This window comes from Manis pentadactyla, chromosome 7 (assembly GCF_030020395.1).
Source record: "Manis pentadactyla isolate mManPen7 chromosome 7, mManPen7.hap1, whole genome shotgun sequence".
NCBI lineage: Eukaryota > Metazoa > Chordata > Mammalia > Pholidota > Manidae > Manis > Manis pentadactyla.
In genome coordinates this window covers 31,550,731-31,577,249 of record NC_080025.1, presented here as the reverse complement: position 1 = coordinate 31,577,249, position 26,519 = coordinate 31,550,731, and the positions used below count along the sequence as shown (strand labels likewise).

The 26,519-nt window shown below is 40.8% G+C and overlaps 1 protein-coding gene across 3 annotated transcripts; it reads left to right on the top strand.

Annotated features, from left to right (window-relative positions):
• The first annotated feature begins 1,248 nt into the window (after nt 1-1,248).
• GOLGA7 (golgin A7) lies at nt 1,249-25,752 on the top strand. Of its 3 annotated transcripts, none has more exons than XM_036877468.2 (6): nt 1,249-1,270; nt 1,535-1,667; nt 10,858-11,010; nt 17,599-17,700; nt 18,750-18,812; nt 24,354-25,752. In XM_036877468.2, the coding sequence occupies exons 2-5, from the start codon at nt 1,557-1,559 to the stop codon at nt 18,795-18,797; spliced, it is 414 nt and encodes a 137-aa protein (XP_036733363.1). In that variant the 5' UTR covers nt 1,249-1,270; nt 1,535-1,556; the 3' UTR covers nt 18,798-18,812; nt 24,354-25,752. The 3 variants fall into 3 exon arrangements, with proteins under 3 accessions (XP_036733363.1, XP_036733362.1, XP_036733365.1); XM_036877467.2 differs by having other exon boundaries at nt 1,260-1,321; XM_036877470.2 differs by lacking the exon at nt 1,249-1,270 and having other exon boundaries at nt 1,347-1,667; nt 18,745-18,812.
• Nucleotides 25,753-26,519: the final 767 nt, after the last annotated feature.

The window sequence follows — 26,519 nt, the reverse complement described above, 5'->3', positions numbered from 1 at the left end:
AAAAAAAAGAGTACATACTGAATTACTTGTTTCACATAAATTTCAAAGAAATGAAAACTAATATTTAGTGACAGGAAACAGATCAGGACCTGGGGGAAAAGGGCTGGGGAGGGACAGGATGGAGGGACTACAAAGGACCACGAGGAAACTCTTGAGAGTGACAAATCTCACTGTCTTGAGACAGTTTCATGGTTATATACGTATGTCAGAACTTATCAAATTGTCCACTTTAAGTATGTTCGGTTTATTGCATTGTATGCTATTTATATCTCCATAAAACTTTCTTAAAAATACAGTGAGATACGATTAGCATGTATAATGTGGGGGGGGGCACGGGGAGGGCTGTGCAACACAGAGAAGACAAGTAGTGATTTTACAGCATCTTACTACGCTGATGGACAGTGACTAATGGGGTATGTTGGGGGGACTTGGTGAAGGGAGGAGTCTAGTAAACATGTTCCTCATGTAATTGTAGATTAATGATACCAAAATAAAATTTAAAAAATAAACAGTAAGAGAAAAAAAATTAAATATGTTAAAGGATCAGACGGTGCTAACAAGTTATATTAGCCTGGCAGCACCACGTTAGGATAAAGTGGGGCTTCCTCGGCTGCCTTGCAAAAGTATGCTCAGTCAAGTGAGGGCACCCGCGGCCCAGGAGCTTGTCCTCTCCGGTCACCTGAGAGGTGCAGGCTGGGGTGCCCGACGAAAATTTGGGGTAGGAGGAAAGACAGCACCTCAGAAAGGGTTGGAAGAGGGGGATGCTTGACACTGAAGCCCCAGACAGGTTCTACGTCCTCCCTTCCTCCCGCCTTGCTGCCGATCGCCACAGCCAGCCTTCTATTTCTGAATTTGTGCGAACAGCTTGTTTTGCATGGACCTGGGCGGTCCCACGTGAAAGCTGCGACATCCAATCAGGAGTGAGAATAATATCTCACAATCTGTGATAAGACACAACCTCGACGCTCACAGGGAAATGACACCGCGGGGAATCTCGAGTCTCCCATGGCGGTGGCATCGGGGGTGAGCCTCCACGGCCCGCCCCGCCAGGCGCGGCCCGGCAGCCGGGCACAGCCTCTTCCTTCCGGAAACACACCTCCGGGCGGGGCGGGAGGCGGGGTCGGCCCGGGACCAGGCCACGACACGCCCCCCTCACCGCAGCGCGCAGCCTCGGCAGAACCGCTTTACGGCCGGAGCCGAGGGTGGGTCCCCAGACTCGAGGTGGGAGGCCGAGCGAAGGGGCGGGGAAAGAAGCCTTTTGCGGCAAGACGTAAGTGACGGGAAAGGTGGCGCGACTGCTGCTGGAGGGCAGAGGAGGCGGGTTCGTGTATCCCGGGCCGAACCGGGCTGTGGGGGGCGCGGGGCCCGGCCCGGGACGGTAGCCAAAGGCCCGTGGCGACAGCATGGGTCAAGGGGAGCGGAGCGGGGGAGACCTTGACTGCTCTGGGCGGCGGGTGGGGCTGAGTGCTGGCGGGCTGGAGTCCTGAGTCCAGGCCGGGGTCTGATCCGCGGTTGGTGTCCCCCGAACCCGCAGCGTGACCCGTCCTGTCCTCGCCATGAGGCCGCAGCAGGCGCCAGTGTCCGGGAAGGTTTTCATTCAGCGAGACTACAGCAGTGGCACTCGCTGCCAGTTCCAGACCAAGTTCCCCGCGGAGCTGGAGAACCGGGTACGCAGCCTGGCGCCCCGTGCCTGCTCTGGGGCGAGGGTGGGGGATCCCGTCGGCGGGAGGGCGAACAGGGCGGCGGCGGACCGGCGCAGCAGCTCGCTGCTCTGGGGAAAAGTGGGCCAAGAAGGGGCCTTGGCCAGAAGTGAGCGAAGAGGGCCTCTTAAGCAAGACCGAGTGTTTGGAGGAGGTAGAATAAGGCCAAGTCCCGGGCTGTGATGACCGTAGGACTCTGTGATACCTAGTGTCGGGAATCGGTACCCAGCTGGCTTCTTCCCCGGCTGCCCTCCCAGCCCTATCCCCGCACCGGCTTATTGACAGCAGTAATGAGGAACTAATTCCTGAGGCTCCAAGCCACCTCACTCAGCATGTTGTAAGATGTATCCTCCTCCTTCGCCACGCAAGAGGGATCATTCTCGTGACTAGCAGTTCTGGCCACTCTGCTGGTCACACTGCTCAGCAGGAAGGGTTTATTAAGTGCAGTGCCAGGCAGTACTCAAAGGCCTTCTTGGAACCCTAAAAATGAAGACTATTCGATAGTCCTGGACAAGGAGAGATCTTGGAACATGGTCTTAAACTTGTCGTTCCCAATTGTTTTTATCACTGGGAGCCACCAGTGTTCCATTGGCTTACATATCAAAATTGTCATCAGGATATAGGTCCTTTGTGCAATCTTGCATACAGAAACAGAAGAATGGAGTGTTTCCTCTTTCTTCAGACTTAGCAAAAATAATTGTATTTTAAAGGTACAATGAACATATGTGAGTGTGTGTGTGTTTGCTTGTGCCACATATGTTCAGCCACCCAAAGAAAGGCTTTAGTCTTGAGCCACGTTATCTTACGTTCTCTTACGTTCTCTTTCCTTTTCAAAGGTCAGTTTCTGGTTAGATGGGAGCAGGTTTTGTGCTCTTTCCTCAGACCGGGAGGGGTGAGGGACTGAAGTGATTAGGCATGCTGTGGGTGTCGGGCTAAGAAATGCTGGTCATGGAATAAATACGTAGAGATGAGTCTGTACTGGAGAAATGTGTAGCAGTCATTTAAAATAAGCTTGTAGCAAGGTAGGTTGTTCTACCTGATTGCCAAGATTAGAAAATCAACTTATACCAGTTAGAGTGCCTTTCAGCTTGATTTGTAAGTATGAGCAGGTTAGGGGCCCAAGTATGTTTCTTTAAATGCAAATTAAAGATGAGACATGCCTTCTAAAGTTGGTTTGTAGATTAGCATGTTTGTGAAATGCTATATAAGTGCTACAGTCTGTTGTTGTGATGTTAGGAGCTAACTCAGCCTGACCCTAGGTGAACGTTTCCACAGCAGTTTGAACAGGTAAATATTGAGCAAGTTGCTTGTTGGCTTAGTGCTACTGACTGTTGTTTTTAAAATAACATCATAGTTAACATGTTTTACATGTTAAGACTTACATGAAATGGATCACATGTTTTATTTTTAAGCCTGTTATGGAAACTCTGACTTACACTATTTATGTACTTTCAAATCAGAATGTAAACTCTGTTGAAAAGGTGCTTTTTCACCACACTTATTTGGATGTTACAAGATTTCTTTGTTTCAAGGTTTTAAAGTCAAACCCCCAACTCACAGTTTAGCCAAATATTTCTATGCAGAATCAGACATCAGCCCTCTACTTGGTGTGTGGTATGGTAGAGCCTTTATTTTGTAGCTCGGGTACAGGAACACAGTGTAGTCCCAGTACTCCACTTATTCTTACAGGAAATTGATGTTTCTAAACTCTCGAGAGCCCTTTTACTTTGACTTCATGCAGCCCAGAACTGCTTGTGATTCTAAGTATGGAATGTTACTTGGTGCTGTTCCGTTGTGCCTTGGAATTTTCTTTTTCTCTTTTTAAATGTTGGTGTTAAAACACTAGCTTATGCTTTAAACTACTTGGGAAAGCTTTTTTTTTTTTTTAATGTATTGAGATTAGATTTAAATTACAGGTTTAAATTTTTCTTGCTTTGATGGAAATTGAAAGGTTTCTTTCTTTGTTTCTCTACTACTTACCATAGAAATTGTTCTGATTTATCTGCCACTGGGGCTGGTTTTCCTTTGTGAGGACATCACACTTGGCAACTTAGTAGAGGAAGAAACTAATATACCAATGTTTTGTCTTTAAAGCATCAAGAACACACACATTTGTACCCATTAATTTGGCAGTGAGGACAAGTTCTGCCTGTTAACAAGTTTATTTTCTCTTCTGCCTATTAGATTGTAATTCTTTGATTCTTAAGTGCGTTGTTGCCGGAACAGTACAGACATCTTAGGCACCTTTGGTCTGGGCTGAAGACAAATGAGTGAAACATAATTAAGGCATTTGTTCCCCTACGTACCTTTAGAAATACATCTCTGCATCAGGTCAGTAGAAATTACCTTTGACTTGTGATCACTTTACGCTTCAGCCCCATGCTTTCACCACAGAGCTGAACAAGAAACAGAAATTCTGGGAAAACGAGCCTGATTCCTGTAAGGTAAATTCTAGCCGAAATAAGCAGGCGACGAGAGGCAACAAAGGGCCAAGCAGTTTGAGCACAATTCCTGGGTGATGTTCCTCGGTCTGAAACACAGGCCAGGGAAGTCACACCCAGTCAGGGAGTTGGGGGCTTTTAAGGGGTTAGGAGGGGAAGGAGTGGGCAAGCTATCCTAGGGGGCGTGGAGAGGTATGATTGGCTAAAGGTGACATGATAGACAACTAGGAACTTTTTTCCTTCCAAGAGGGAGGAGGCTGACATCTGGGTCTTAGTTGGCACATCAGAAGGATGGAATTCAGGAAGAGCTGTCCCCTTTCCATATAAGGCACGGACCTTGGGGTCTGGTCTGTTCTCCCCCTATGGCATCTCTCTGTTCTGTTTGCATGTCCTTGTTTTTCCTTCCTCCAGCCTAACATTCCAGCCTTTTGGTCATAATGGGCGACAACTCGATCTGGCTACTTCTGGCTGACAAGGGGTGTCGTGGGGGTTTGAGGCTGGTATTAGGCCGAAGGAGGGAGTTTCAGTGGGAAGAGGTGTGTAACGGTGAAGTAACATCTGGTTGGTGGCGACCTGGGTCATCTGGGTTAACCACTGTTGGAGAAACCTGAGGACACAAGGGGCAGCTAAGAGTAAACCACAGACTGTTATTAAGGGGCCCAGTAAGGGCATTAGCCAGGCCATTATGGGGGACTGGAATTCTGGATTGAGTTTACATCTCAATGACTAGTGTTAGGATTTAGTATAGATAAGACTGCATTATTGAAACAATACTTTTCTCTAAAATCACCCTCATTTTTATTTTTAGTAGCCAGATTAAGAAAATAATTAACAGTTGGCTTGATTATTTGCATAAGTGCAGCAAGAAGAGCAATTGAGTACATAGGCTCTTTTAAATATGCTTTGCTGGAACTTTTTATAAGGAATTTCAGATTGGACTTTTAAAGGCTTCTTGAGGCCAGAAAACCAAGCCAGACTTGCCATCAGGTTGTGCCTGCAGTACCTGTACATTTGGGTGAATTCCTTTCTTGAGGTTCTCAAGACATTCTTGAGGTTCCTGCACCTGCCAGGAAGTGACCTTCTTTACTCACTTGGTAAGGCTGCTGGGAACCCTGTAAGCAAGGTACCGGGCCAGTTCTTCCAAGGGGCTTTGTTGGCTTTATAAAGTCAATCTTAGTTCCTTAAAGCTGTTCATATCTGAGTTTATGCACGTGTCTCTCAGGTATGATGTTCCAATAAACCTTGGTAGTTAACGTGTGTTTTTAATTGGTCTTCTTACAAGGAAAGCAGGTTCTTATTGAACTTATGCAAATAAACATACTGCCATGAAATATAAAAATAGTCACTGAGAGTTTTTAAATTCTGGAGGGATCAGGTAGAGAGAAAGATAAAGTTTCAATTCTGCTTATAAAGATAGTCATTTAATAAACTGTTGTCAGCTTAAGAGAAAAAGCTTAAAGCACCTTATCAGCAACATTTGAAACAAAAAGCCACAAAATCATCTTCTTTAGTTTACTTGATCCTATGTAACCAATACCTGTTCTGCTGAAATCTAGTTCTTTACTAGTTTAGGAGTAGTAAACAGTGAGTATAAATGACAAAAGACTTACAAATGACAACAGCTAAAGATCTGATGAGAGCTTACTGTAAGACAGTTTACATAAGGAAACTCGGATATTTCTGTAACACAAAACATTCAGTAACAAAGTTTAGCATCATTTTCTTTGACAGTGTTTTCTAGGTAATTATATATCAGATAAATAAGCCAAATTAGCCACATACTTTCTCTAAGGAGAAAAAATTTATCTGACATGTTCCAGGGGCCCTCTGGAAAATATCAGAGTTAACTCCAGATAAAAGCACCTTTTTGCATTTGATTTTTTTTTTTTTGCACTTGCTTAAATAGGATTATAGGTTGCCATGAAGCAATACTTATCCATTTAACCAGAATGGCAACAAAATACCTTAAAGGCAAATAAAGAAGGTTACACCGTTGTTAGCGAAGTTTAGCTTTTAATCCTTTTAATATTAAGATCTCATTTTCTTAAATACTCCAACAACTCACTGAGACTTTAAGCATGAGAAACTGCTTTGATAAAACAATTAGAGAACTCTTTGCAATCTTTCAATATTAAGAGCAGACTAACAGTTAATCTTTGTCTTTTTAACTGAAAACAAAACCCTAATTTTGCTGTGTACTTGATACCGAGACTCATTTGCTTTAATTTTATATAGCATGACCATATTAAATTCTTCCACAAACTTTCTACAACCTTCTTTTTCATTTAGATTTCTCCCTCTAAATAAACAGCTGTACTTTAGAACAATTACTTTATTTTATCAATAGACACATTCTTTAGCATGCAGAAATGTTTTCCTTATTACTTTAGGTAGTTTTAATTAGAACTTAAAACTATTAGGTACCTTAATTTTTAGTGAACACTGAGAAGCAGGCAATTGTAAACTGTTACACTAGCATTCTTTAGATTGACAAATTTATGAACATTTTATAATTTCTGTAACTGTGAGCTTTACAGCACAATCTCTCACTAAACACAAAGTATATCTTCTTAACTTAGCAAAACTTTAAGGTTTTAGGTTACTACAAAGATTCTCAGGCTATAGGAAGGTATACACACTGTAACACACAATTGAAAAGGTGTTCACTTGCCACACTTATTTAGTTCACTCATTCGTAACAACTATGCTAGATTACTTACAAGACTTTTACTGAATATTAGACAAAGCCAAGCCTTTAAGCATTTTATTCTTAAAAGATTTAGCAGATAACATCAACTTAAATAACCTTAGGTAAACTTAGGCAGCTGATAACCACAAGGACATGCCCGCCTCAGCCAAACCCAAATTAGCATTAATGCTTAACATTTTTTATCAGATTTTCTGGAAGTTTCAGAATGCCCAATTTTCACAAGCGCTTGTTTTTAAATCAATTTTTATTAATACTATCCGGAGGTAGGAAAATATTTTTCATACATATACCTAGACACACAAACATAGAAACTGAGACACAACTACAGTCAGCAACACTCCCCACACAAAAACATATACACAGACAGACAAACCAGTATAAAGACTTGAGTCACTGATATCCAATTGCCTTCCCTCTCTTCAGCTTGCTGTCTGTGGCTTCTGGAGCCAGAGGGCGGGAGGAGCGTGTTCTGGTGGGGGAAGAGGGTGGTGAAGGCGGAAGAAGAGGGGGAGGGGTGGTGCAGCCACCGGAAGAGGAGAGCAGGACAAAGGCATGGTTGAGAATGTAGAACTTTAAGACGGCGGCGACACATGTGAAGACAAAGGACTTAAAGATGGTGGTGCAGAGAGGGGGAGGGGATCACGAGCTGAGGGAGGCGGGCGACTAAGGTCCTCTGGCGGATCTGAAAAGGAAGAAGGACTGGGCACAGTAAGAGGCTGACAATCTTTAACTGGAGATCAGGCCAGGAGAACCTGGGTCGTTGAACACTTAACGTAAAGGTCTGGGCAGAAGCACAATGTCCAAAAGGCCTGCACATATGGGATTTCACCCCACTTTCTGTTCCAGTGGCAATAATTAGTCAAGTCGGTGAGGAGGCTAAAATTGAAATTGCCTCAGGGGGCCAGTGAGATTGGTTGTCCAAGGGACACTGAGGCCAGGCCTCAGAGCAAAGAAAGACCAGCTTCCATTTGCAAACTTCCCAGTACAAATATATGAGTAGCCAAATTAGAAATGAGACACCACAGTGGGGTCTGAGCCTCTGCTTTCGAGGGCTGGTTCCTCATGTCTGCGCCACTTCCCAACTAATCCTGCTGAGAGGAGCGCCCAGCGTCCCAAGCACACCAAGTCAGGGGAGACGGCCTGGGAGCCCGGGTGAGGGACGTCTCCCACTCTGCAGGGCCAGGGGCGGGCCGGATGCCTGCAGAGGGTGGGCCAGATGCCCAAGGGGCCAGACGCCACAACCTGGACATAGCTACGATTTCTAACGGACCAGGTGAAACAGAGTTAGGAAGGGAAACAGACCGGGGGAAACTGAGGGACTCACCAGGAAATAGTCCATGCAGGGAGAGCAGGCTGAGGTCTCGGGTCGGGGAAGGAGGGGGCAGGGCCACCAGTGACGTCAGGGCCCCACACTCATGCTCCTTCCCAGGATTTTGGCACAAAATGTAAGATAAATTCTAGCCAAAATAAGCAGGCGATGAGAGGCAACAAAGGGCCATGCAGTTTATTTGAGCGCAATTCCTGGGTGATGTTCCTCAGTCTGAAACACAGGCCCGGGAAGTCACACCAGGTCAGGTAGGTGGGGGCTTATAAGGGGTTAGGAGGGGGAGGAGTGGGCAAGCTATCCTAGGGGGCGTGGAGAGGTATGATTGGCTAAAGGTGACATGATAGACAACTAGGAACTTTTTTCCTTCCAAGAGGGAGGAGGCTGACATCCGGGTCTTAGTTGGCACATCAGGATGGAATTCAGGGAGAGCTGTCCCCTTTCCATATAAGGCACAGACCTTGGGGTCTGGTCTGTTCTCCTTTTATGGTATCTCTCTGTTCTGTTTGCATGTCCTTGTTTTTCCTTCCTCCAGCCTAACAATTCCTATTTCCATTCTTTCGGTGTTTATTGATCCAAATTTTGTATTTGGCTCCAACTTCACATATCTCCCAGTTTTTATCTAGCATCGTTGATAGAATGCCCAAGGTCCTAGAGGAGAACACTGAGCTGTTCTTCATACAGCCTAAAGGGGGTGAGAGAAAAATGCCTGCCTTTGTTCTGTTGAACTCTCACATGTTAACGTTTAGTCGTTTGCCTTTACTGCTGGCTACTGTACTTTTTGCCTTTTTCCCCCTTTTCTTTTTTAATAACCTTTCAGAGAAACTCTTGACTTTTTATTCTTTACTTTTCCCTTTTTTCTTTTTTCCCAGTTATTAAAAAAAATATCCTTCACCTTGTTTTCATTTTGTTTTGTTTCATTTTTGTTTGGGGTTTGTTTTTGTTTTTTTTAATCTGTGGTTTGCCTCCACCCTGTAAAGCATTACAGTCTTGGAATAACTTTTAAGAATTAATGCTCCTGGTAGGATCAGTAATTCTAATCTGAAAGAAAATGATTCAGAGATGGACCCCATGATTTTGAATCATAGTGTGTCCAAAGACATACAAATAAATCAGATGACTTTATCAGATCATAACATTTGTAGGTAAATCAAATGTGTTAGAAATTATTTGCATTTACTGATATGAGAAGCTAAAGACGTTAATTTAGGCATAATTAGGTAAAAGTAACAATTTATTACTGACATTTGCTCAGCTGAGCCGTCCTCCTAAGGCTTTTTTCTGGGGAATGAGAACTGTGATGGGTTCCCCAGCTGACCTTTGCTGTCACCCACATCCTCCCCAGGTGGCTCAGTGAGGGACTGCTGCCCTGACACTCAGTGCCATCCCTGCCCGCCCAACCCTTCTCAGAAACTCTCCAGTCATTCTGGGAAGTTAAAAGTAGCTCCCTTTGAAAAGTGGGTGGAGCCACTGCCACTTTAAAGTTTACTTTAAAGTTTTTCATGCCCCTGGCTTGTTGAGTCCTCAACATTTTCCACCTGATGAACAAAACAGTGGTTGCAACAGCCTCTGACCTAAAGGATTTTGATAGCTTCAGGATGATTCTCATCAATTCTTACACTTCTACAAATTGTGTTCTTGGGAATATTTTGTCTGAAACTGTATATTGAGGGTCTTTGACCGTTTCCTGAGTCTACTGCTGCAGAAAGACTTGATAAAAGAAAGAATGCGCTTGTAAGCAGTCATTAGCTTAGGAATAGGGAGATGCTATGTGAGAGGAGGCCCAGAGAAGGGCAAATTGTGCTGTGTTTCCAAGAATGATAGTATTGGGTGAAATACTCTACTCATGGGCTTTGAAAGTCTTAGAGCAAAGTATTGAGATTTGAAACCTACCAAGTGCTCCTAGAAGAAGGAAAAGCAGATGTTTAGAGTGAAAAATGGATGATGGTGTTATTAGTGTAAATGGTAGATAACAGTGTTGCTGAACAGAAAGAGGTAATAGAAACAATTTGGTGTGAAGAGTTGTGTGGTAGTTTGAGATGTTGCCTTGTTCAGCAAGGTTTTTTTAACCTAATAGTTACTTTAAAAAAATATGGGAGATTGAACAGAATACAAAATTTTTGATCCTTCTGCTTAAAATGTCCTTACTTCCCTCTTTAGCCTAGTAAATTCCAGTGTTTAGGGACTCAATTTAAGATTACCTGCTCCTTCCAGATAAAGGGAATGTCTTCCTCCTTTTGTGCCCCTGCCATACTTTATGAATGCCTCTTTGAAGGACTCTGTCAGTTTATTGTTTTACATTTACATATCTGTTCTGCTTTCATGACTGTAAACTCCTGGAGGACTGAACAATGTCTTACTCACTTTCTCTAGGGTCTGTCATACTTACAGCAGGTGCTCAGTAAATGTGAGAGATGAAAGGATTGTATAACATCTGAAGTTCAGTTAGAGAATAAAGAAACAATATATTGAGCCTTGAAAATATCCAGTGTCTGTAAGAGGGATAAAATTTAAACTAAACAGTTTCAGTAACTTAGATCCAGGTTTAATCACCTAAAAAATTATTTGCCAACTATTAGATAAGAATGCTGACAAAACAGCAAAATAAATTGATAACAGGAACTGGTGAGTTTGCTGATCCTCTTTTCCAAAGCTTGCTTTTAAATTCCTTTTTCTGTGCAGATTGATAGACAGCAGTTTGAAGAAACAGTTCGAACTCTAAATAACCTTTATGCAGAAGCAGAGAAGCTTGGGGGCCAATCATACCTTGAAGGCTGTTTGGCATGCTTAACAGCATACACCATCTTCTTATGCATGGAAACTCATTATGAGAAGGTAAGCCTACCCATGTTTTCACAAAATCTCTTAAAGTCATAAAGAACGGGAGTTTTATTACATGTTTATGTGGTGACGATTGCCATAAAATTTAAAGGGGAATTTATTATAAAAATTCACATTTTGTTGTTGCTCCTATGTCCAGAGCACATAGGAAAGAGTCATAAGTCTTTTGCTTGGCTTACACTTAAGAAGAATGTAGAAAATGTATATGCTCATTCTCTTCAGCTTTCTGAGAATCCTTTTATTCATGCCCCCAAATTGCTATCTTCATTCTTACCCCCCACCTGAGTTCTTATCTTCTCTTTCCAACTGCCTGCTAGATCCAGAGTAGCTGGCTTTTCAACTTCGATGTCCGATGTCACCCACCGCCCCTACCTCATTGTGTCTTTGTCAGTACCACCTTCAGCTGTGGGGGATGAAGAAGGGGGAGAGCGTGTCAGTTGTCAAGACTGAAATGTCTCCTGTTTAACCATTCACTCACTGTTCTTGGGCTCCTCTACCACTACCTTAACTATGCCCTATTACCTCTCTCCTAGACTGTTGAATAGTCTCCTGACAGTCTCTTTTCTTCCATTCTTCTACTTTTCCATACTGTCCACTGCTATCTTCATAAAACACAGCCTTACTTCCCCTACCCATCCAGCTAAGTCAGAGGCTTCCTATGGCTTCCCGTTTATTGCTACTAAGTCCAAGCCCCTTCTCCAGCTGACCTCCGGCTTACCTTTCCAGCTCTATTTCCCACCCCTTCCTCATTTTATCTTCAGCCAAACTCGATTACTCACTGTCAAACATACCCTCCAGGTTTTTGTCCACCCAGCATGCCATTGCTCCTGCAGTCCCTGGGTCCCACTCTCATGGAACTTCTACTTAACTCTAATCAGAGTTTGCTCTCTCCTCTGTTTCCCCAGTGTTTTGTCTCTGTTTACTACCACTTAACCACTCTCTACTTGGGAATGTGAGCAGTTTACATTCTTGTCTTATTTACCCTTCAATATGTGTCGTTCTTGAGGCCAGGGACAGTGCCTTAACCATTTTGTATTCCTCTTCATGCGTAACACCTGGCCTTAGGTATATGAGGCACTCATTGAATGTATGTTAAATCAGTGAATTTAAGCTAGTCACAGTAAACCCCTAGAATACCATTAAACTCTGACCATGTTTAGAAAATGAACTGCTGTAATAAGGATATTGCTGTTATACCCCACCCAATAGAAATGCCCCTGTGATGGTCTTTCACTCGGTAGTGGGAGCAGACACAGTTGCAGCAAAAATATTTTGAGCTCTTGCTGAAAATGCTGTTGTATTCTTCATTAGCATCCTGACATGAATTATCTTGGTTTTACTAAAAGAGTATATTTAACTAAATAGTTTATATCCTTCTCCATATCATGCAGAGAAGCAGCTAACTTTCCTGTTGAATATTTGCGATATAATGAGTCATAAGAAATATATCTTTGGTCGTATGATGACCAAATATATATTTCCCAGGTATGTTTGATCTTCTCACAGTTCCTGAAAACACTGCAGAGTCTTAAAGGTGAAATGATTGTCTTGTCATATAAACTTCATATAATAAAGTTTAATTAAAACTTTTAGACCCCCACTCAAGGGCAGGGCCTGGACGTTAAATCAGCCAATGGCCAGTGGTTTAGTCAATCATGGCTATGCAGTGAAGCCCTCACAAAAACCGCTGAGAAGGGCTTTTCGCTCTCAGCTCTCTTGGCTCCTGCTTCTCGGTCGGAGAGGGCTTCTGCACTTGGGGAACCAGGACACTTCCCCGCACCACTGGCCAGGCCCCAACCTCCGCGAGGACAGAAGCTCCTTTATTCGGGACCTTGCCCCATGTCTCTCTTCATCTGGCTGTTAACTTGTATCCTTTACGGTGTCCTTTATTAAACTGGTACAACTATGTTTTCCTGAGTTTTGTGAGCTGCTCTAGCAAATAACTGAACCTAAGGGGGAGATTGTTGACCTCCAGTCTCTAGCGGGTAGGTCAGAAGCACAGGTAACTGCCTGGGGTTTGCGACTGGCATCTGGAGTGGGGGTGTGGAGGGCAGACAGAACCCTTAACCTGGGGAATCTGGTACTGTCTCTGGGCAGTTAGCATCAGATTTGAGTTCTCCAACACCCTGCTGGCTTTAGAGAATTGCTCAGTGTTGTGTGTGTGGGAAGACCTTCCTTCCCCCACCACCACCACACACACACACATTGGAATAGGGTCCAGGTACCCGAAAGAAGTTAAGCACATATTCACATCATTCAAAATCAGAAGTTATAAAGGACAAGTATCAGTTTTCAATCTGTTTTCTCTTAGCAGCTTCTCTTTTACAATGCATTTGGTGAGTGAAGGGGTAAGGGATTTGTTCAATTAATATTTATTGAAGGCCTACTGTGTGCTAAGCAGTGTGCATAGGATATAACTGAATAGGCAGGCATGGTTGCTGGGCTTGTGCAGTTTATAATTTAGTGGTAACAACTGATAGTAAGGGAACAAAACCAACAAAATTGCAAATTGTGATAAATGCCTTGAAGAAAACAGACTTTCCCAATGATAGAAAATAACAGGAGTTACCTAATTTATTGTGTGGTTAAAAAAGGCATCTGAAGTGATAACACTGAAATTGCTACATGCAGTTTGAGAGCCTGGGGCCTTTCAGGCAGAGGTAAATATATGCCAAGGCCCAGAGAGCTTGATGGGTGCTGGGGACTGAAAGAAAGCCTTCGGGGAGAAGAATGGTGAACTGGAAAGTTGAGCATGAGCTGCATCGTGCAGGAGCGTGTACATAGAAATAAGTTTAGGTTATATTTTCAGTGCAGGGGAAGCTAATTTAAGCTGGAGAATATGATCAGATTTTCATTTTAAAAAGACCTCTTTGCTCTGTGAAAAAAAATGGTGTAAAAGTGGAAGTAGGGAAACCAGTTAGGATGCTCTGTAGATGTCCAGGCACGAGATGGCGATAGCCTAGACAAGGAACCGAGCAGTAGAGGTGGGAAGGAGGCAACAGATCCAAGGGACATGCTGATGGTAGAAGCAGCACCTGAAGAGCCAGATGTCAGAGGGACGCAAAGCTGAATTCATATGCTTATCTGGGGATGGTCATTTCAAGAAGTGTGTAATAATGCCAGTTTAAGGTGGAACTCTGTCCTCCAAAGTATTTTATTCATGCTTAGTGGCTATCAGATGCATGACTGGTCATTTCAGTGTTGCGCTGCTTTTAATTTTTTTGGTAAGATTTTAATTAACCTGTCTTTATCCGTGTTCATTTGCTGAAATAGATACAAATGCCTCCTTGTGATGTCAGTTGTAAAAAGAAATTGGTAATTGGGTACCAACCAGGTCATTACTAATTATGGGATCATGGACAAGTCCTTATCTCTGAGATCTCTAAACTATAAAATGGGTCTTAAAATTAATAAATTGCCTGATATATGGGAGCTGCTTAATCAAAAGTGTTTTCTTTAGATTAAAACTCAAATTTATATATATGTATATGTGTGTATGTATATGTATATATCAGATGTTTGTGAACTCACATATACTAATTTTTTTATTTCAAGTGTAAGCAATCTTTTTTAGCAGCTGCTACTTTATTACTCTTGGAAGGCAGTTCTCAGTATCAGAAACATAATGGAAATTGATTGATCCCAGTATATTTTAACTTGGCTTCATAGGCAGTATATAAGGTACTACTTTATAAGTCTACTCAAGTCTTCTTTTTTAATAGAATATTACAAAGCAAGGGAATACCAAATAAAATTAGTCAAGAAACCAAAATTTAAGGAATGCCATGTTTTTAAATAGGTAATTCTATTTTAGAAACTGGACAAGAACAACTAGGTCATGCAAAGCAAATAACTGGAGTGGTCACAGATGTACCTATGTTTGTAAAAGAAAATTTTAAATGTATATTTGTATTTCTGATAAAATTATAAGATAACCACTCTCTCCTTCTCTCTAGTTTGTTCCTTAGGAATTTCTGTGCCATAATTTCTACTTTGTGAAAGGACAGAATTGAGTCATTTAGTGTTTATTGTTTGAAACACTAAAATGTGTAGTCTACAAAGAGTAAGCCAAATATAATAGTGCTTACACTTTGCCATGGGGATTAAGTTTTTTGAAATTGTAAATAAGCCTTTTAAAACTCTGAACAATCATGCATTTTTTCCCTATGATGTGTTACTTATTGATTTAAAATGAAGATAAAGACTTCAGTGTTATTTCTCTATTGTTGCTGCCCCTTATAATTAGGGAACAAATGGGCTTCTCTGCTATAACTGTCTGCCTTGTTCATCAACTAGAAAACATCCATCCCTTCTGCCTATGTGGTATGATCTGTAGGAGGGACAAATTAGCAGGACTTAAGTTTTTTTATGAAAATACTAAAATCCTGGTGTTCTCACTTAGCCTCACTTAGGATATTTTTTCCTTGAGAGTCTAGTAGGCTTTTCCAGTTTAATATTCACAAGAGTATCATAGTCTTTCTTGAGGTTTGATTATGTTTAGCTTTGTAAATATTACACAAACTGAGGTTTTGTTGAAGGATTGAAGATAAAATAATTTTGTTCAGTATTACAGCTTGACATTGATTTATATAATGAATTTATATAATTTAATAATGAAGTATGACTGTAATATCAACCGAGGCTTCTTGGGAGGAGTAAGAATGGTCCTAGCAGGCATACAGTGTGAGTTTACTCACATTAATGCTTTTCTATTGCTAAAAAGATTCAGAGTTGAAAAGCACCTTGTTTGACAGTCCTGCCTTCACCAAAGGAGTATAAAAGGATTTGGAGCTTATACAAAAAGAAAACTGTTTTCTTTCTGAACTGATACTCAAGTGCACATGAATGTTATTGAAGTTTAAATAAAAACCTTCCACAGCAAAGTTATGCTTGAATCAAATAAAGGAGTGCTGTTTCTTTGCTGTTAACCTGCACCCTAGGAGAAGGAACCAAAGCTGCTCCAAAGGAGTCCTGTCTTTGAAACCAGCCATGCAGGCATTTTCCGGAGTGCCCCTCCTAGCACAGATGGGCTGGGGCAAGGGAGCCTGACTCTCCATGTCCAGGTCTGGCAGGTGAACTGAGAAGGGAAGCGGCCTGCAGATGGAGTGCCGAGGTGGCCCTTGCTGGGCTGCTTCCTTCTCTTCGTCATTTTAGCACAATCTTCAAGCTCTGATAGATGGTGCCTGTGTCTTTTTTGCCAGTGACAGCCAAGCCCTGCTCAGATTCTTTGAGAGTTGAAAATAGGAGAATGACATATGTATTACTTAGGTAATTAGGTGAAAAAATTTTTTTCTTCAGAATTTTTATGTCATATTCTTAATCATGACATAAAGAACCCACAGATTGCTCTTTGAATAATATCGTGCTCTTTTTAAAGAAGGATAAAACATGAGATTGTATTTTTCCCAAAGATATAACCTGAATAAACTATTCAACCTTATTTTCCTTCAAGAAGAAAATTTGTTATACAAACCACATACTATTTTACATTCTAAAGCGATTTATACTAAAGCACCTAAATTGTAACATCCTAATTTGTTAGTTTGGCCTGGTATATTATAGACCCACACTTAAATCATTTAATTTCCAAATTAATTTTCATAGTTATTTCTTCCCTTTATGTTGTAATCACATTTATTTGTGACACTTAGCATATGCTGGTAAGATGAATTTAAGAAAATATATAGAAATTAAAGAACTTGATCAAAGCCTTTTTGGACATGAGAGCCAGAAAAGGATTATAGTGACTTTGAATCTGAAATAAACATATAACTCTTTGATTTTGTATATAGCTATTAAGATTTATATTCTTCTAGCTTATCTGTCTCAGAATTGCCCTTATTAAAGCTGGAGATTTGGCAATTTCCAGAAGTTCCTCTGTATCCTGTCTGGTTTTTGTCTACATTTGCTTTGACTTTTACAACCTTAATACTAAACTTATAAATCGAGGTTCCCATCTGGGACACAGGAGCAAACTGCAGAGCAGCTCTCCATGCGGTCGTGGAGATGATAAAAGACACTTGTCATCAGAAACTCTGTGGCAGCTAATGTCCACTGCTTTAAGAAGGAAATAAACTTCTCAGCTTTAAATTAACTGGGCTACCTTTTATTACAGGCCAATTTTGTATCATTACTTAAAATGGATGAAATATACAAGGAGGAAAAAAAGCTTTTAAGTATTAATGGGGAGGGCCCAGAACTATCCTTGATATTAGGTGATGTCACATTAACCACCCTTCATGAGTGGGGAAAGAGAAAAGCATAGCTAACTGCTGTGTATATGATCATCTGTTTATTTATACTCCAGATGGAGGTGAGGAGGAGGGGATTGGTTCTCCTGCTTTTGTGTGCATGTGAACTTAAACTGCATCGAAGATAGTTGTGACTTGAGTCCATCGTGCTGGGCTATTTGTCGTATGCAGTTGGTGTGAGCCAAATAATCAGAGTTGTATCCCTCCATGTAAATATCCACTTCTTGCTTTTTTTGAAAACTAATTGCACTGCCTGAATATTTTTGAGATCCAGCTGATACCTAAAGGGAAATTTGATGAAACGTGTAAGAAGCTGTGTTTCTTTTGGCAGGTTCTGAAGAAAGTTTCCAAATACATCCAAGAGCAGAATGAGAAGATATATGCTCCCCAAGGCCTCCTCCTGACAGATCCCATTGAGAGAGGACTTCGAGTTGTATCTTTTTAGTCCATATCATCATTAAGGTCTAATATCTACATAAAGAGCATTTTGATGATGCTATTTGGCTTTGGCTAGAAAGAATTTAACTCCCTTCTTTTGTATTTGCCCTAGGAGTCTTCTATGTGAATTGCACACGTACCATACGCCTCCCATCGCCAACTTTCTCTTAATGCATGCGCCTCACTTTGCATAGTGCAGGCCTCAGTGGATTGTTTAGTATTCTGGTTACTGTCTGTCTTGGTGGTTCTGAGGGCATCTTGTAGTAATAATGGGGGGGTATGAGTAATGCACTTCAGCTGCAGAAACACTGAACCTAAAGCCCCTTTGAAATGCATAAACTCATAATGTGTGGTGAGACTTGTCATCCAAATGAATTGCAGTTCCATGGGTTCATCTGACTAGTTGAAATCACTTACAGCTGCCAGATGTATAATTTCATTACCTTTGACATACTGTGCATATTTTCAGAGGCAGTAAGCTTTGAAACTCACTAAGTGAATTTGGTGAATAAAATTGCAAAAAAACTAATTTAGCTTGATAACTGGAGTAATGGGTAAAATAAATTTTTTAAAAATGTAGGTCAGATAATCACAGACCTTCTGGGCTGATGATAATTCAGCAGTTTTATTATACTCTGCAGCAGTGGTTCTTAAACTTTGAGAGATCATGACCCCTCCCCCAAGAAAATTTTGCATATCATTTCAGGACATTGTGAACCCCTGAATTCAGTACCTCCATGGATTCTCCGTTAACAACCCGCTAGTTGTACAATAAAACATCCTTTCACAGAATTTTTTTTTTTTGAAAAAAATTAAGTTTGATGGGGGGGAACTGCATGTGGAAGACCACCAACAATTCCATTGTTTAAATTTTTCACCAAGGTGGAGGAGGAAGCATCACCTTTAGCTTAAGTAGGAGAAACTTAAAGATAAGCAAAGCAAATTCAAAGAAACATTTGTGCAGATCACACACATCTTCTAGCCATAGTCCCCTTTGGTTTGTCATGTTCTATAGTGTGTTTTCTTAACAGCCATGCTGTTTAGATTGAAATTACCATTTATGAAGACAGAGGCATGAGCAGTGGAAGATAAACCATGTAATTACAGGTAAATATGAAATTACATGATTTATATGCAGTTTTTGTAATTTTGCAGGATGAATGGATTTAACAGTAGTAAACAAATCGTTAAACAGTGGCATAATCTCTGTATTGGCTTGATAAGTGTACTTAACCCAAGTTGTGTTTGGTGATACAAAATTTAATCCTGATTTTTCCCCCTGAATTGTTTTCAGATGGTTTTGTTGTTACTTTGTTTTTTGGGGGGTTTTTTTGGCTTGGGGTGGAGTGTCTTAAAATATTTTAAAACTATAGTAAGCATTTAAATAGTTGGCTTTGAAAATAAAAATCAATTCAGAGATATCCCTGCCTGTATGAGGATGAATGGCTTTAATAACCATAAACATTTCAGAGTGGAATGAAGGGATTCTGAATATTTCATTTATTTAAGTGGCTTCATAGCCCTGTAGACAAAACTTTACCTCTAGTGGGTAGAACCGTAAATTCTTTTATTTAGAATGTATATGTTCTCATACGTGTAATGACCTTGAATAAGTGAGAAACAAATTAACACCAATAGGAATCTTCAGGCAGACTCATGTAGAAACCATAGTTCATTAGTACAGCCTCCTAAGGGACAGAAAATCATACTTCACTGTTTCTGCCAATTTCAGTCACTCAATCTTTCTACAAAGTGTTCTGCTGTACTTTCCTTATTGACTTTGTTTGCAGGTGTCTATCTCTAGTTAACAGGCAGCACAGAGACAGATTCTGCCCAAGCAGACACATTCCTTCCCAGGGCAACAATAATAAAAGGTACCATTTTGAGGGCAGCTGCTATGTGCCAGCTTATTATACAAATGATAGTTTTCTAATACTCACAAGCATTCTGCCAAGTATTTCTCCCATTTTAAAGATAAGCAAACAAAGATACAAGTAGTTTAAATGATATTGCCAAAATCACACAGCTGTCAAGTGTTCGGATATAAACCCAAGTCTGATTGACCATAAAACCCTCGTTTTTGACACCATGCTTCCTATAAGTACTTGCAGCAGCAGGAACGTGGAGAGAGGAAAGAGTTCATCAGATTGCTCTAAGTGTTTTACCCCCTTTTGTCAGTACTTTTTAAAAACTACGTTTTGTCATGGAAGGGGAGATTGTAGGTGGCCTTTTAAAAAATGTCTTTTTTTTCTTGGCTTGTTGCAACAAGAATTACTTCTGTAATTTGAAAGGAAAAAAATCGAATGAAGTATATATTTTTAAAAAAAAGAAAGAAATCAAGCCAGCTCTATGTATTAGGATTTGAGGTTTCCAAGATCAAATTTGAGCTGCCCAAGTCAACAAGGCCAATACGAAGATGTCTTGAACAAACCACCCCAACCAGTGGGTTTCAAATCCAGCCCTGAGGGCCACACCTTCAACAGTGGAAATTCTGTGCAGAAAACTGCCCAAGGAGGACCAGAACATGGATTCTAGTCCCAGCTTGGCTTTTTAGCAGCTGTACGATCTTGGGCAATTTATGTTACCCTTTTAGGCTCAGCTTCTTTATCTGTCAAATGGGGATAGATGACCTGCTTTTCCTGTTGCAGGGTTTGTTTGTTTTTTTAATTTTGTTGTCATTAATCTACAATTACATGAAGAACATTATGTTTACTAGGGTCCCCCCTTCAAGTCCCCCCCACAAACCCCATTACAGTCACTGTCCATCAGCATAGTAAGATGTTGTAGAATCACTACTTTTCTTCTCTGTGTTGCACAGCCCTCCCCATGCCCCACCCCACATTATACATACTAATCGTAATACCCTTTCTTATTCCCCTCTCTTATCCCTCCCTTCCCTCCCATTCTCCCCAGTCCCTTTCCCTTTGGTAACTGTTAGTCCATTCTTGGGTTCTGTGAGTCTGCTGCTGTTTTGTTTCTTCACTTTTTTCTTTGTTCTTATACTGCACATATGAGTGAAATAATTTGGTGTTTGTCTTTTTCTGCCTGGCTTATTTCACTGAGCATAATACCCTCTAGCTCCATCCATGTTGTTGCAAATGGTAGAATTTGTTTTCTTCTTATGGCTGAATAATATTCCATTGTGTATATGTACCACATCTTCTTTATCCATTCATCTACTGATGGACACTTAGGTTGCTTCCATTTCTTGGCTATTGTAAATAGTGGCTTTTGGATGTAGAGTTCTATATATGTCTATTAGGTCCATCTGTTCTAGTGTGTTGTTCAGTGCCTCTGCGTCCTTACTTATTTTCTGTCTGGTGGATCTATCCTTTGGAGTGAGTGGCGTGTTGAAGTCTCCTAAAATGAATGCATTGCATTCTATTTTCTCCTTTAGTTCTGTTAGTATTTGTTTCACATATGCTGGTGCTCCTGTATTGGATGCATATATATTTATAATGGTTATATCCTCTTGTTGGACTGAGCCCTTTATCATTATGTAATGTCCTTCATTATCTCTTGTTACTTTCTTTGTTATGAAGTCTATTTTGTCTGATACTAGTACTGCAACACCTGCTTTTTTCTCCCTGTTGTTTGCATAGAATATCTTTCTCCATCCCTTGACTTTTAGTCTATGCATGTCTTTGGGTTTGAGGTGAGTCTCTTGTAAGCAGCATATAGATGGGCCTTGCTTTTTTATCCATTCTATTACTCTGTGTGTTTTGATTGGTGCATTCAGTCCATTTACATTTAAGGTGATTATTGAAAGATATGTACTTATTGCCATTGCAGACTTTAGATTCGTGGTTACCAAAGGGTCAAGGGTAGCTTCTTTACTATCTTACTGCCTAACTTAACTCGCTTACTGAGCTATTATAAACACTGTCTGGTGATTCTTTATTTCTCTCCCTTCTTATTCCTCCTCCTCCATTCTTTATATGTTGGGTGTTTTATTCTGTGCTCTTTTGTGTTTCCTTTAACTGCTTTTGTGGGTAGTTGATTTTATTTTTTGCCTTTAGTTAGTATTTGGTTGGTCTGCTTTCTTTGCTGTGATTTTCTCTGGTGACATCTATTTAGTCTTAGGAGTGCTCCCATCTAGAGCAGTCCCTCTAAAATACCCTGTAGAGGTGGTTTGTGGGAGGCAAATTCCCTCAACTTTTGCTTGTCTGGGAATTGTTTAATCCCTCCTTCATATTTAAATGATAATCATGCTGGATACAGTATTCTTAGTTCAAGGCCCTTCTGTTTCATTGCATTAAATATATATCATGCCATTCTCTTCTGGCCTGTAAGGTTTCTGTTGAGAAGTCTGATGATAGCCTGATGGGTTTTCCTTTGTAGGTGACCTTTTTCCTCTCTTTAGCTGCCTTTAAAACTCTGTCCTTGTCCTTGATCTTTGCCATTTTAATTATTGTGTGTCTTGGTGTTGTCCTCCTTGGGTCCCTTCTATTGGGAGTTCTGTGTACTTCTGTGGTCTGATCGATTATTTTCTCCCCCAGTTTGGGGAAGTTTTCAGCAATTATTTCTTCAAGTACACTTTCTATCCCTTTTTCTCTCTCTTCTTCTTCTGGTGCCCCTATAATGCGGATATTGTTCCTTTTGGATTGGTCACACAGTTCTCTTAATACTGTTTCATTCCTGGAGATCCTTTTATCTCTCTCTGTGTCAGCTGCTGTGCGTTCCTGTTCTCTGGTTTCTATTCCATCAATGGCCTTTTGCATCTTATTCATTCTGCTTATGAATCCTTCCAGAGACTTTCATTTCTGTAATCTCCTTCTGGACATCATCCCTTAGCTCTTGCATATTTCTCTGCAGCTCCATCAGCATGGTTATGACCTTTATTTTTAATTCTTTTTCAGGGAGATTGGTTAGCTCTATGTGCCCAGATTCCTTCTCAGGGGACGGTATCTGGGTTAGTCTGGTTTTTACGAAATTCTTCTGCCTTTTCATGGCAACAGAGGTAGTTGTGGGGAGCTGGCACATGTGGTGGCTGGGAGAACGTCCTTTCTTGCTGGTTTGTGGCCTTCCTCTCCTAGGAGAACAGCGACCCCTAGCAGCTTGTGCTGTGCAGCTGTGCGCAGATGGGGTCTGATTCTCTTGCCCAGTTGCTGTGGGCGTAGCCAGCCTCAGGCTGCTACTCCAATATGGCGGAGCGGCATCGGAGGGGAAATGGGCGGAAGGCTGTTTATCGCCGTGAGGGACCTCTGAGCTGCACTGCCGCCCAGGGGGTTAGGGTGCCCAGAGTTCCCTGGGATTCCAACTGCTTGGCTAAGTGTCCCGGGACGCTTTTGTCCAGCTGTGGAGTCCCTGTCCCTTTAAGACTTTCAAAAAGCACTCGCTTTTCTTTGTCCCAGGGGCGCTGGCTGCAGGGACCCGCTCACAGGTCTTACTGTCCTGTTTCCCTAGTATCCAGCACACCACGCACTGTGTGTCTGCGCTCCGGTGTGGATGGCTAGTGCTGAGTGTTTAGCAGCCCTGGGCTCCCTCTCCCTCCCGCTCTGACTCCTCTTCTCCTGCTGGGAGCTGGGGTGAGGGACGCGCAGGTCCCACCGGGCCGCGGCTTGTATCTTACCCCCTTCATGAGGCGCTGGGTTCTCACAGGTGTGGATGTAGTCTGGCTGTTTTCCTGTATCTTCTGGTCTCTCTTTTAGGAATAGTCGTATTTGTTGTATTTTCAAAAATATATGTGGTTTTGGGAGGAGATTTCTGCTGCTCTACTCACGCCACCATCTTGGCTTCTGTCTCGATCATGAAATTTTGAAATAGGAAAAATATACATTAAGAACTACTAAATAGTTTAACAAATGCCAAGTATTTCTGTTCAATACTATTTAGTTTTCAGAGCTGTGTTCCTCAGGCCCAGGATCTAATGTGGGCAGAAGTCTTGGAGGAGGGGGAAATACTATAGGAATAATTAATTCAATTCTGCCATTTTTCTTAAGTCTATAAGGCCTCTGCAGGTTGAAATATTATATGGGAATTAATGATTTAACAAAAGAACATAAATCATGGAAATGGCTTTTATTTTAGAAAGATATAAATAAAATATTTTGCTCTTTTTAATTTTTTAATATCTTTATTATTAGATTGATGGCACTTTCTGTCTTTGGATCAAGATTTTTATTTAAAAATTCTGTCTTTATTTAAAAAGGAATAAATATACCATTCTATCACCTCACATCAATGATGATAAAAATAGCTAACATTTTTTGGCACTTATAACATGCCTGCATTGTTACAAATGCTCAATTTTAATAATCAATAGCCATACAAGGTAGATACTGTTATCCCAGTTTTTAGATGAGAAAACACAGACACAGAGAACTTACTTGTCTAAGGCTGAAAACTAAGAGGTAACGGTGGAGGCAGCCCAGCCCCAGATTCACTGCTCAACTTTGTGCTGCACTACCTCTCAGGACAGGACTGCTCAAAGACTGAAATATACATTGCTCGGATTTCTAGACTGTTGAGCTGTATACTCGCTTAGGCAAGTTCTACAGATCCCAGTAGTTTATTAGCTAGACCCTGGGTTAATAGACTATAGCCCATGTATTAGGAACTTCATATCCGTGGTTTTAAGAAGAGATGTCTCACAAGTTATCATTAACATCCTTTTCTAAAACCTTTACTTTCCCCCTTTAATTATAGATCCCACCTCCAGCTGGACCCTCATCTATCCACTGGCTGATCAAACAGTGTTCCCTACCTCCTTTCCAGAGCATCATTCCTTTGTATCTGCTGCCAGAGCCACGGTGCCATTTACTCCAAGGACTAACTTTCTAAAATTCCACACCTGGAATGACTGCTAGTCGCTCAGCATCCACTTTGTGTCTCCAAATTGTGTAGAACTCTAATCCTTTGATTCTGACACAATGAAGCATTTCACTTTTTTTATTCAAAGTTATTAATAAAATAACTTTGATAAAAAAATATTTGAATAATAAGTTGGTCAGCCCAATGCAAAGTTTATTTCTTATCTGCCACCAGGACCAGTGGTTCTCTTCATTCCATGGGCCAGCCTCCCAGGTGGCTCTAGACTTCAAGTCATATCTTAGTCAGTGTTCAGTCTTATTCCCCAAAAGTAATAAAATGCTTCTCTCCAGGATTTTGGCGAAGGATAGGTTGTGTCTGTGGTTTTGCTAATGCATCTCCCATATTTCAAAGAACTACCAGTTTTGCCATGACTCAAATCTTAAAGGTCTATTTCTGCTGTGCAGTTTCTCAAACTGACAGCTAATTGGAAAAATAATGTATAATTTTATTATAGCAATTATTCTAATTAAAGCAGTATTTAATGCAATGCAATTTCCAGTTATTTTCCATTGGAGATTTTTGTTATTGCATTACCCTAAACGTTGGGAAGATGTGGTGTTGCTCATTCCTTACAAAAATAAGTAAGCACAATAAAGTGGATGCTATACCATCAAACATAAATGTCCCTGCTGTGTTCCTGAATGTGTAATAAGCAAGTGTAATAAATATTTTCATTATAGTTTTGTTATATAAATATAACTTATAAGAAAAAATTTGATAGGAATACTGTATATTGCTAATTTTTAACTATTCCTACTGGCAAACTTTATGATTCTAGACTTTCCTCATATACAGTATTCAGTGCACAGAAATCTTTTGATCAGTTCAAGTACAGTAAGTTAAGTGATTTCCAACTAAAACTCTCAAGTCCAAGTCAGTAATTATAGTTCCTTGGCTGGTATGTTCTCAGTGTCAGGGCTGCTTATGCCCTTCATTCATCATTGGGTTTGAGAGCACTGTGTTTGGGAGAAAGTTAGGAAATATATTAGGAGAGAATGAAACAAAAGTTTTGCTTTCAGAGATACTGTAGGTGCTAATACTGGATATAATCTTTCAGATTTAGTTTCTTTTATGGATCTGTTAGTTATTCAGTAAATCCCATAAGTCTGTAATATTTTAATTGTATAAAACTCCTTTGTTACTTTATAGCCTGTAATAGCGTGTCTGCCTTTTAAACCTGTTGCAATAACTCTGCTGAGATAGTAACACATAAGTAAAAATTTTCTTAAACAAATTGCCTCTGTGTCATATTTGGTGTGATATGGGAATGTGATAAGGCCTCTGATTTGGCAGATAGATACTACTGCTAGAATCACCAATAAGGGTAGTTTAGTATTTTTAAACATCTTACATTTATATCATTTGTCATACTTTTCAGTTTTTTATGTTTTATCATAAAAGCAGGTATGTTAGCTAAATAGGTAAAAACCAAGCAATAGTCCCTAATAGTCAAAGTGTATTTCAATTGAAGAATGAGATCAGAATGCTTCATTAGGGAAAAGTATCGCAGGTATTGTTATCCTGGATCATCTAATGACTACATTTTTTAAAAGTGCATTTGTAGAAAGTAGCTGCTTATAAATTAGTCTATAGTCCAACTTTGTGAGATTATTGTTCTTTGTAGATGTTCAGCTTTCCAACCCAATTAAATAGAAAATAATACTCATATGTAGCCAGTAATCAAATAGCAGTTGTAAGACCTGAATTCAGTCCCTTCCATGTTCCTGGCTCCTGGCGTAGCTAAAGTCATAGCTTCTCAAGAGTAACATCCTTTGCTTCTTGATTGTTGTTTGTTTTCATTTGATAAAAAGGTCAGAGCATCAGCGCTATATTGATATATATACTTACCTTCCCTCCCCCTCACCATGTTTCTCCTTCCCCACCCCAGCCCCTCGAATGCCATGAAGGCAGAGGTGGTTTCTCATTCTCCTTGCATCTGTCCTAACTCCAAGCATCAGACATCCAAGCTTCATATACTTAGCACTCACCAAAGTGGATAAA